Source organism: Ascidia mentula, chromosome 5 (assembly GCF_947561715.1).
Source record: "Ascidia mentula chromosome 5, kaAscMent1.1, whole genome shotgun sequence".
Taxonomy (NCBI): Eukaryota; Metazoa; Chordata; class Ascidiacea; order Phlebobranchia; family Ascidiidae; genus Ascidia; species Ascidia mentula.
Genome location: NC_138570.1, coordinates 18,179,649 through 18,192,147, shown reverse-complemented (window position 1 = coordinate 18,192,147; position 12,499 = coordinate 18,179,649). Strand labels below are relative to the sequence as shown.

Genomic DNA, 12,499 nt, shown 5'->3' with positions numbered 1-12,499 from the left:
CAATGACATGTTGTTCGAATGCACTTATCCTCTGAAGCCAATGGTCAACAAGTTTAAATCATATAAGCATAAAAGATTATATGGACACGAGTATAGGAAAAACAGCTTATTTTACCCTGAAAAAATGCGCCTTCGGAGACCACGAGAAAAAGGTACAAGACAGCCTGCTTTACGATGTTGTAAAAAATGCTCACTTCGTTTCGCTGCATGCAGTTGTATCGTGCACGCAATTGCTCAACGATGGGTTTCATTCTCCGTTTTTCTATGTTTGCAGTGTTCGTTGTGTCAGTTTCTGCCAGAGCCCAAGTTGGTAAGTGACTGTAGTCTCCTCGTTTGTCTTGTTTTGGTTTTGTAAAAATTTAAATGCTATTTTTTTTCTATAGTTTGTGCACCTTGCGGGTGACACAATATTTCTTCGAACTGAATTCTCTGACTTTTGTGTTCAAAAGTGCAAACTAGTTTTCGCGAGTACCTCTCGGATGAAGCGAACTTTCGAATACAAAAGTCAGTCTTCTTAAAAGAGTGCCAAAAATCAAGAGAATTCAGATCGCAGACATAAGGCAATAATTATTTTAACTTTAACGATTGCGGTTATCACAAATTTAACTTTATATCATTGAACAGTAGATTTTAAGCAGTTTTTGTAAATATTTAGTACGTGTAAGCTTCAAACAAATAAGAAACACTAACAGAAGATGCGCCTGTCAGACTTTTAGTTCAAATAAATCTAATAGTGGAATTAGCTGAAGGATGTAGCTCACGTAGTATAAAAATCTGGATTGTATCTTTCTATATTATCTCGCCAAAGACTTGCGCGGCAAAGTTACGGTTTAATGTCTTAAAACCGCGCAAGTTACTGTTGGTGCTCTAAAAGCGCAACCTAATATCTCTTTAACACAGGTTATCGTTCGTATCGAGACACTCAACATATCGGATCAAACTACCTTGGCAAACCCGTAGTATTGACGATCGTATATGATCGCTGTTTAAACGGAATACCCTGGGAGTATCGTTTTACCTACGAACGCAACATCAACTACAGGGACGGCTTCAACGCTACGATACTGGAGAAGCAGAAATGGGGATTTCGTGTTCGTATTCAGAGGATTGATAGCGCCGCTATGAATTGGCACCAATCCGCAGTTGCTCTCAACTATTATTTGATTTGGAGTGAGTCTGTGTACAAACAATTGTTGGGCAAAACTAACGTATTTTTATTGGATCCTATATTTATTTTCTATAGTGGCAGTAAAATATGACTTTATTAGCGGAATTTCGATACAAAATGTAACGAAGTTTAACGAAATCAAATTTCGCAAGGTTTTGTAATTGGATCTCAGGCACTTGAAAGGGTTTCTTTGTGCATTTACACGATAGAAACGCCATAAATCTTATGATACGATTGTCACCCACACCATTTAGTGTTAACACGGTAATGAAACAAAACCCATGCTTTTTTGTAATGTAGCAACGCGCAAAACATTCAAACCAAGTCCCAGAACCTTTCCACTCTGTTCCAAATTGAGCAGATGAACTTTGACCAAATCTTTTGTGCAGTTTCGACGGATTTTGACGACAATCCGTGCCAAAACGGCGGAAATTGTAGCAATCATTTGAGCGGCCACAAATGTCATTGCACGCCTGAGTACCATGGAGAGCTCTGCGAAAGACGTAAGCCCAAACATTCCTCCGCGTTTGTTTGAGGGACCTATAGTTCTTTGTATTGAGAGAATATTTGTTACGTTTGAAAATTGGTTCCGAATGCATCCGATTGCGGCAATCTTAATAGTCACGCTTTGTTTTGAAACCTTCATTCTTTTCACAAATATTGTGTTGCTGTTGTTACCAGGCAACCTTTTGCATCATTGTATTTTAATTAATATGTTGACACAATTAAACGTGTACATCTGTTCACTGAAGTTTCAACTTCTGTTCAATTAGGCTTCATCAGAGTAATGGTGCGCCACACAAACATCTAGCAAGAAATGTAAAATCGCGGAAAAGAAAACTGATGATGCATACGGGCGAATATATATTATATTCTCATAATAAGTGGCTTGGTGGATTGTCCAATATCTTAGGCCAGTCCTAGTGATCACACTAACGCAAGAAAAAAGAACACTGACACCGTTTGTAAAGTCACGTGAATAAAAACGCGGGAAAAACGGTTACTACAAGTTGTTACCTAGCACCGGAAAAAGTACATCCATTCCTTCACAGGCCTCATATATTGTTACCCGGATCCGTGCAACGGTGGGGAATGCAGAGAATTGGAAAATGATTATGAGTGCGTTTGTCCTCCTGAAATAACAGGGAGAAATTGTACAAAAGGTAAATATTATCGCTGCCCTCTTGAGGCGAAAAGTTTAGCTTGTGTGACTATTCTTTACTATGAGTAAAATTGTCGCGTAAAAGCAACTCAAACGAAACCAAATGTGCAGTTCACACACTAATGAAATTTTGGGAACAAATATCTTGTTTTGAAGTAAAATTATTAATTTGAATGTTGCAAGTATCTTTTAATATGTAAAAATACAGAATGGGTTTTTATTAGAAATGAATTGCAGGTTATGTTGACGAAGAAGCCAAAATTTTGTTTGAAAACCCAGAAACAACTTCACGTATTTCAACCATCCTATATCCGACTTGTAAGGGTTTGCCGCCGTTCAAAATAGAAGTTTCGCCAAACGATGGCGGCTCACCCTCCATCGGTACAAAAATCCTTGAAATATTTTCTTGGGGTTTCAAAGCCAAGTTTTGGAGAGAAAATAATTTGGAAACACTTTCCGCCCCTGGAACATTTCTTGTGCGTTGGAGAGCTTTGTTTGGTAAGAATAGGTTATTTACTTAAAAACTAGGACAATTTAACTCCGACTGTTTGGATATGCGAGTTTGGTTGTAAATACGGTGATAGTATAGTCACCACAAAGTGGAAGTCATTGCTGGGCCGTTTGGTCATCAAAGTCGTCTGATAGTCACACCAGCTGCACTGATGGGACCTTTTAGGTCGAAACAGTGGCCATCTGGCTGCAGCTTACACAGTAAATAAAAAATTATTTGATTGTATGTTTTTCAAACATCACAATTGATTGTAAATGTTTGTTCTTGTTTTATGTTTGTTTGTACAATACTTATATCCTAAACGTATGTTGTATGATTTTGCACCGAAAGGTTAGTCTTGTACGTCATTTTTACTTTAAAACGTTCTGAATCAAGCATCTTTGTAATGCACAAATCTATGCTTCAACTTATAATGTTAAAAGCTAAAATTTTTTGCAGATACATTAAACTACAGTTCGAATCCGTGTGAGAATGGCGGTAGTTGTAGAAACGTTGTGAATGGAACAACTTGCGACTGCCCAGTTCGAACCACAGGAAAGTTTTGTGAAACACGTGAGTAACAAAACCTCTTTACAATTCAGAAAACCTCGCAAGTTTAAAGATATTCCAGCTTGTAATGTGCCTAACAATTGCATTTCTAAAGAAAATGCTACAAAACCCGCGTAAATTCGAAATTTGTTTGTGCTTCGGGTGCATAGACAATGAAGAATCCTTCCGAGATCGTTACGTTCCATACCTCCCTTCTGTTTGGCGGATAAGTGAACTTTGGGTCCACATTTCTGTTAATGCCACTGTAACCAAGTGAACGATATCGTAGCAGAGTTTGCCAAAAATACCTTTGCGGTTAGAAAAGCGTTGTATTATCGCGCCCCTTTAATCTAGTGAACAAACTATTCCCTAATGACTGCATAGAATCCAACTCATGTTTTCCACTCAGGTCTCACCCATTGTTTTTCATCTCCATGTTTGAATGGAGGAAGTTGCATTCCAACCTCTTCTTCGTACAACTGCAACTGCACTCAACAATTTGCAGGAGATAGATGTGACACTGGTTCGTTATTTGCTGCTGCCGCTATTTTTTTTATTTATATATTTTATACATAATAGAAATCTGCATTCAAGTTTATTTAAATTTTTTTATATTGATAATGCATTTTTCCACCTTTTGTACGCTCTCGAATACTTATTTTGTTTTTAATCTTGACACCATTTGCAGAACCATCCGTCAGTTCTGTTGTAACGTTGCCTCGGTTTTCTGGTGGTGGTCCTCCATACGGCAGCAAAGTAGCAGTTACCTACGATGATTGCCATACCGGAATTGCAACCAAAGTCAAAGTCACTGTAACCACCCTGAACTCGACTTCCCACGAATTCAGTCACACCATATTGGACATCCATTCGTGGGGATTTCAGGTTCTGGTTCGAAGGAATGATAACCCGGATGTTGGTTGGGAAGAGAATAAAGTCACGTTGGAATACGAAGCTATATTTGGTAACCAATTGCGCCACGTTAAACTTTAGTTACGCCGACACAATTTTGCAGAATCAACAGATTTGGATTTATAGTGATTTGAAAGGAAAACTTTACAGACTTTGCTGGAGCTATAGAGCCGTTCAAAATTTTGCCAGTACTCTATTGTATGTTAGTCGGGAATATATAGGCTTATATAGCATATTAAAGGGAATATTTTTAACCTATTTTGAATTTGAAAGAGTAGGAAGTCTATGTGTGGTTCAGTTCAACATTAACTCCTCCCAGTATCAAGTTATTAAAAAATAGCCGTAAACTTCTTGAGAAACACTCACTGGGAAAAGTTCTTTTCAGCAATCCAAGCTATAAAACTTTTTTTTCGTGACAGAAACTCGGAATTCATTGGAAAACCCATGCGTCCACTCATTAACTTGCAGCAATGACGAGGCAGAGGGAAGAAGGTGCAATTGTGACGCAGATTACGGCGGCGAGTTTTGTGAGAGAGGTGAACAACAAAAAATGTGTGTTTTTGCATAAAATTGCATGCTTGACGTCAATGTAGCAGTCCTTGATCTGTGTGATATAAATACTAATTGCTGCGAAACGAACTCAATTTAGCTATAAATAATCTGAATAGAAGCAAATTAGTCATAATGATTAGCGAGCTGCAAATAATGTTCATACACCGTTTTAACCTGTCAGGTCTCATTAGCTGGTGTCAACCACGGTCTTGTCGGTTAATTGGCAGTGACTTTCACTTTATGGTGCATTGTAGTTGACGTCAATCCGTTCAGTACCAAACTTTGGTGTCTTGGCTTGTTAATCGTTATGGCGGTTTGTACTAATGAGTACAAACGGCCTGACACGTTGGTACATCGATACGCATTGTTGTCAGGTCACAGAACTGAGTTAATTTGATGTTATCTTGTACTAATTATCGTATCAATAGCATTCATAGTTCTTCTACGTTGTACGCATTTTTATTGAGTTAAGTGTGACGTTCACGTTGAACTTTTGTTCTTGTGTTTTAGAACTGACCCCGTGCGACCCAAACCCGTGCGTCACCGGAAACTGTACAGAGAGTGAAGTCGGTTACGTTTGCGCTTGTCCACAAGACAAGGCAGGGAAGAATTGCGAGATTTGTAAGTATGACAATTTTTGTTTTTAAAACTGGTGCATGGAACATTTTTAATCTTTCACATAATTTCTTGTCAGTCTCAATACTCTGTTTCACAAACTTTATTTAGTCTCCAGGTCAAGATATAGCTGACAGTTATTCTTTTCAAGGGTTAGCTTATGTGTAGACCAAATGGCTAGCGATTATAATTTAACTCTATGCCTGTGACTAACAAACACATTCATCCACAGCAACAAAAATCAGCACCCACAGGAGTTTGGGCAACCAACCGAACGCACAACCCTACATTAAAACCGTGGATATTATCTACTATAAATGCCAAGTAGGACTCGCCCAAAGGGTTGACTTCAACATAGTGGGAGACCGTAGGCACAGATTCAACTCCACACTAGAGGGTATTTACCCATGGGGGTTTCGACTTTCTGTGATACGAACTGACCGACCCAAGTCTGGTTGGTTTTACGGAAGTGGCACAATATACTGGACTGCCTTTTTTGGTAAGAGTTTTTTTTGTTACTGCGAATTAATCGACACCAAGTCAATTGGAAAATTTTCACAGTACTATTAAATGATCTTATTTTAACCAGTACGTATTAGTTGATTGTGCATACAAGTAACCTAACTAATAATTGAAAGCTTATTTCAAAGCCAGGTATCCTTAAGTGTTACAGCGCTATTGCGCATTGAAACTGAAACAAAATATATTTTTTGTTATATCTGAAACTATGTTACGCAGATGTAATGAAACCGTTTAAACGCCATTGTTTGAATGGTGGTTATTGCGTGAATGGAGATGAGGGGCGGATTTGTCGTTGCACACAGGAATATGGAGGAGTATTTTGTGAAAAACGTAAGCTAAAATTCTAGGACTGGAATTTATCAAATAGTTGACAGGCAGGCCAATGTTCCATGAAGGGTGTTTGCACTACATGATATAAGTTAACGCATTAACAATAATTAATGTCTTAATACTGCAGTCGAAAAGCAAAAATAATGTGCAATATCGTATGCGCAAAAGAGCCATAATAATCAATGAGAGCTGCAGACAGGTGTACACACTGTTTCGACCTGTAAAGTATCTTTATTGGTACTTTGGTTCCCAACGGATGGACGATTGACCGAAAGGTACCACAAAGTGAAAATCTGCCACAGTCAACAGCAACACTGATGAGATCTTACAGGTCAAAACAGGGTGTACACCTGTCTGCAACTCTCAATGTTCAATAAATTTACATAAAACTGCAGAATGAACCAACTTGGTGACCCTAATTTATATCAGCCCCTGGCAACCAATTAAATGACCCGACGGGCCAGCCGCAATTTTCGAATATCTTAGTTACCTAAATCGATTACTTTTCTATAGGATTAAAATGTTATCCGAACCCATGCAACGGAGGAAGATGCGAAGAAGATGAGGATGGATTTGAGTGCTCTTGTCTGCAGGGATGGAGCGGGAAGACTTGTGATATAAGTAACATTTCTTTAGTTGATAAACTAGGAGAAAGTAAACCACTTGTATTCGTGAAGAAAATGTTTCGTATGGAAATGGTTTTGCATATGCGCATCTGATAACCAGATACGTGACCGAATCAAATTCAATTCATCATGCTTATTTTTCGCAAAAGACTACAACTTAAATAAACAGTACACGTAAAAGTTAATATGGCATGGTCACTGATAAAACCTCAGAGGATAAACGAAGCAACAAAACTCAGATGTTAAACTTACAAAGAACAACAAAATTAAATACACATTTGTCATCTGAGTCAATTTTTGCACATTTCGTTCTCAGAGGGAGCGTGGGAGAGCGGGGTTTACCATGTTGGATCCCACAACGGTGCTGTTACCAGGCCAGGGAAAGTAGTGACGATATTGTTCGACCAATGCTACACCCTAACCGCCACTGACGTCACGGCAACGGCCAAAGGGGGTCGTTGGTATTACGAGAGATTCAGGGTGTTTATTCAGGAAGTGCATAGATGGGGTTTCAAGGCCCTGGTGAAAAAGGACCACAGCTATTTGACGTCGTGGGATCAGACAGGAGTAAATATGAAGTGGAAAGCTGAGTTTGGTGAGCATGTTTGAAAATATTGAAACTTGTATTCAACCGATGTGCTTTTTCGTTTGCTTTCCACCATTAACGGAATGGTTTGCTCCAATTAATTTATAACCAATTTATGACACATATATATGGCTACCGTACAATTCCCCCCCAGGGTAATAAACCCAAAATAGTATCATTGTATTTTTTAACACATTTGGGGTCATGGGGTTTCGTAAAATATTGTTGTACATTTTTAATTCATTACGTTTCCCATGTTATTTGTACACGAGTTGTTATTTGATGGGCTTCTGTTCAGCTTCTCACGACTACTTGATAAACCCCTGTGCCAATGGAGCAAACTGCACGAACCTTCAAAGTGGACAAACCTGCCAATGCACGGAAGATTACAACGGAGAGTTCTGTGAAAGTCGTAAGACCCTGTGTTTAATCGTTCATTGACGGTGGATTTTTAAAGTTAAATCTAAATAATGTGGAGATTAAGAAAGAAAATAAACCGCGTAGTTCGCATGCAAACTTAAGTACTGTTTGTATGCTTTGTCTCAAAGTTCGCTTTTCAGATAATGTTGTATAAATGACGATATTTTGTTTTATTTTCTCAGGCGCAGTTTATTGCAAAACACCGAACTTATGCAACGGAGGAGTTTGCACCGATCTAGGGAGCGATTACCAATGCAAGTGTCCCAGAGGAAGAGGCGGGAAAAACTGCGAAAAAGGTATTTAGTGTTTGATTTCACTTTTTCCAAAAATTTTAAACATACAAGAACACACTGGTGTTTCAACATTCGAAGAAAACTTTTTTATCGTCCTAACTAGTTTTCAATTGTAACAATCGGACGGAACTTTTAATCGAAAAGTCACAATTGATTTCTTGCAAAAGTAAACATATCTCGGCGTGATCATACTTAGCATAGCAGAATAACTTGTACAACATTTCGACAGTTTAAATACGTAATAGCCTGATTAGTTGAATAAAATGAATCCACTGCTCTTTACCTGGACCTTGTATTAGCACCAAAAGAATTGCTCGTATTTCACATTTGTTCTTTGTTGAAGAACAATGAAGTAAGTATTATGTTGGTGTTGCTGCAAGGCAAACTCTATTTTACCAGGAACTGACCTTGCAGCACAATTTCGGTTTTAAACTTAAAAGTTTAAGTGCTGCCCCATTACCCTGATGAAACCAAATTGTATAACAGGCAAAATGTTGGTAGACAAAAATCAACCTTTGATTGTGCATTTGGTTGCAGGTTTAAAAGTTGCCTACGTCGACATTCCGTTTACTGATACGACCACAACCACCATCACCAAAACATTGCTATTCAGCTCATGTTTAAAGGAAATTCCGGAACAAGTCGACGTTAAGCTCTATGCCAATATTTCGTCCACTGTCGGCGTCAAAGTTCTTGATATTTTTATTTGGGGAATCACCGTAAAGATGTGGAGGGAAAACGAAGGGGATTACCCGAGATACGAACCGACAGCTCTTGAGTACAGACTAATTTTCAGTAAGTTTTCTGTGTTATTTCGAAACAAACAATGTTTTGTATTTTTGTTTGGTTTTATTATTTTAGACAGAATCTAGCCCTCGAATAGGCATCGTCTTAAAAGCAGCACCAACATTGTATCGAGATAGCAGTTAAAATAAAACGTTTTGTTGCAAACAATTTATTTGCTGGGATTTGTTCTGGATTTATTCCTGCTTGGAACCCTGTAAACGAAATAAAAAGTTTAACGACGATGTTGACTCTTGCAGATTCCACCGACGTTTCAGCTGCCAACCCGTGCTACCCGGGTGGGACTTGCAGAAACGTTGTGAACGGAACGACTTGTGATTGTTATTCGTTCAGATCAGGAAGATTTTGCGAAACAAGTGAGCGCCAAAATTCGAACACGTTTCTCGAATATCTGTAATCAACTAATCACTCTTTTTTAGGTTTTAAGAGGAATTTTAAACTATTAAAAAAGCTTGTGAGAAGTCTAGATAACTCACGACTGTGTTTATAGAAAAATGTTTATGGAAAATAAACAAACTGAAAAGCTGCTATAACCAGCGAACTTCGTATCAGCATTACCTCATGGTGAATAGCGAAGAAGTAGATTTTCTGTTTCTTGCACACTTAAGACTTTTTTGCTTTTTTCACAATTTCGAGGGAATTTTGGTTTTATTTGTTGACACAGAGCTTGATTATTGCTGGTCGTCCCCATGTTTGAATGGTGGAAGATGCCACGTTGGTCACAGCCGGTACTATTGCTTTTGCGACGAGCCATTCACTGGAGACAGATGTGAAATAGGTAAAAAATATAAAGCTTTCAAAATTTGTAGAAGGCGAATTAATTTGTAGAAACAAAAGAGTCGTAATATGAATAAGCTGCAGGCTTATTTGCGTTTAATGGATAGTATACCAAAAAAAACTTATTCTCGCAGGCTTTAGCTTACTAGCTATTTCAAGGTAGCAGTCACCAGCTATATACTGATGAGACCTTAGGTCGAAACAGTATTATGTAAACATTTGTCCGCAGTTCAACTAATATGATTTAAACAGCCTCGGGGATTGTAACTCATATAAACTTTGTTAGAACCATCTATTAGTGGAACGGCGAGCGTCCCCCGTTACCATGCCGACGGTCCTCCGTACGGACAAACGGTAGCAGTGAGGTACAGTCGTTGCTACACGGGAACGGCCACCTCCGTCAGAGCCACAATCACGAGGTCGAGGTATTACGCGGATAGATTCAACTACACAATTCTCGGGATTTACCCGTGGGGTTTCCGTGCACTCGTGCAGAGGACAGACAGACCCGGGGACGGATGGGACCAGACTGAAGTAAAATTACGTTGGACTTCAGTATTCGGTGAGTTTGAAAATATTTAATGAGAACAAATTGTAACAGATCAAATAGATCAGTGCTTCGCAAACTTTTTAAGTTCGCGACCCACTTTTAATGCAAGTTTTATTATGCGACCCACAATGTGATATGACCAAACGAATAAAAAACAATTTATTGGGAAAAAAAACAACGTATACACATGCAATTTACGTGATCTAATTAAAAACTGTTACATTTAGAAATACTTCGCGACCCACCTGAAATGGCTTCGCGGCCCACTGGTTGGGAAGCGTTGAAATAGATGATTTAAATCCATGAAATGCAATTTTATGATTCCTTATTATACATTTGAAATAAAGATCTCACATTACATGAAAAACTAAGAAAATAGTAAATTCCGAGGGTGCCACGCAAACTAAGATTTTTTTATTTGTTCAGCGCATTTTTTTTATAACTCGAAGTAACTTCATCAACATATTATACGTTTCATATTTTCAGCCCACGCGTACAAAGTGTTTTTAATAAAACGATATTCATGAAAGCGTAAAAAACTCTAAATTAGAAAATATTTTTTTTTTATTTTCACAGGGAGTCGATCGTTTACCACGTTTCCATGTCAACACTCAATAAACTGCTACAACAGCGAAGAACATGGAAGGAAATGTAACTGCCAGCGTGGGTTCGTCGGAGAATTTTGTGAGACTGGTAAGTCGCTTGTCACATGTTCGTGTGGAAAGTTGTAATGGTAGCCTGGGAGGGATTTTTGTCCTGAGTGGATTTTTATATGTACTACAATCAGAAAAGGAATTATAATCTGAAGTTTATTACATTACTATGTCCATATTTTGTATATTATATTATGTTCAATTTAAAAATAATGTTGCACGTCGCACAAGTTCCTGTTTATATCTTGTTTTTATCCTTATTAATTTAAGTTAAATACTAGTATTTGGTCTAAATCATTTGTTCGGTTTTAGCTCTGCGGTTTTGTTACCCGAACCCTTGCAATGGCGGGACTTGCTTCGAGTTTGGGAACGATTACAACTGCACATGTCCTGAACTACGGGCTGGAAAAAATTGCGAAATATGTGAGTGGATCGAGCGTGTCTAACGATTTGCTTTTATTAATTTGCAGGCCCAGTGTTTGAACCGACGTAAACAGTAAAATATTATAAAATGTCAAAATATACGCAAAACTTGCTTTTACAAAGTGAAACAATGTGAATTTGAAAAAGATTTTAGACCAGGGGTTTACAACATAGGGAACAGGTGCTAAATTTAGTACTCCTTTGGTTGAAAATAGGCACGCACTCAACACTATACGCTATATTGAGCTTATATTATATTGCTTTATTGTACCTTAAGTGTATTTATCTGCATCGTCATTGTTGTGCAAATATTCGAACTGCTTTAGGACATGCATTTTTTGAAAGACGTTTTTTAGTACTAGCAATTACACTGCACCTCTGTTTTAGACATACTTGGTACACGTATCGCTCCAACAACTAACACAGTTTTCAAACTTTCAAACCAGCTCTTAAACTTTCTGGACTTCGTACTGTTCGACCGCTGAGACTTGTCCCTCCCTACTACAAAACAGTCAGCGTTGCTTACGCCGAATGCCAAAGTTCTCTTGCTTTCAACATCACAGCTTCAGCCAGCGGGTCAGCTGACAACCCAGAAACTTTCGACACCAAAGTGATGGGGGTTTTCCCTTGGGGGTTTAGAGTTAGGGTTTGGAGAACGGATCGACCTGAAACACGTTGGAAGCAAAGGAGGGTTAACCTGCACTGGATCGCCCACTTTGGTTAGTGCAGACCTTACCTTAATAGTTATTTTAATGTTTAGTAGTAGTTTTTGCGTCCAAATAAACGCGCCACCGTTTCAAAGCGTTAATTCAATTTACTGCTTAGCCATTGTGAAGTCTTGAAGAAACTGTTGAAAAAGAAAATATTCTATATATAAAATTTTTATGTGTGTTCTAGTGGCTGTGCTTGCAATAATATTTTGAGTATTTTTATTCCAGACGATTCAAAAACTCTCGGTGATTGTGAAAACTCGGGAATATGTGTGAACAATTTGAATGGAAGACAATGCAGTTGTGGTTATGGTTATACGGGCGATTATTGCGAATCATACGGTTTCTGAATTCGGG

General features: G+C 38.3%; 1 protein-coding gene across 2 annotated transcripts; it reads left to right on the top strand.

Moving 5' to 3' along the window:
* The first annotated feature begins 208 nt into the window (after nt 1-208).
* Nucleotides 209-12,499, top strand: LOC145902676 (uncharacterized). Of its 2 annotated transcripts, none has more exons than XM_082990747.1 (24): nt 209-310; nt 901-1,170; nt 1,558-1,671; nt 2,221-2,331; nt 2,610-2,828; nt 3,280-3,393; nt 3,779-3,892; nt 4,058-4,333; nt 4,701-4,817; nt 5,344-5,454; nt 5,681-5,947; nt 6,187-6,300; nt 6,814-6,921; nt 7,243-7,521; nt 7,811-7,924; nt 8,115-8,228; nt 8,763-9,020; nt 9,269-9,385; nt 9,694-9,807; nt 10,093-10,368; nt 10,933-11,049; nt 11,322-11,432; nt 11,879-12,151; nt 12,371-12,499. In XM_082990747.1, exons 1-24 carry the CDS (start codon nt 241-243, stop codon nt 12,490-12,492), a joined length of 3,900 nt encoding a protein of 1,299 aa, XP_082846873.1. In that variant the 5' UTR covers nt 209-240; the 3' UTR covers nt 12,493-12,499. The 2 variants fall into 2 exon arrangements, with proteins under 2 accessions (XP_082846873.1, XP_082846872.1); XM_082990746.1 differs by having other exon boundaries at nt 2,568-2,828.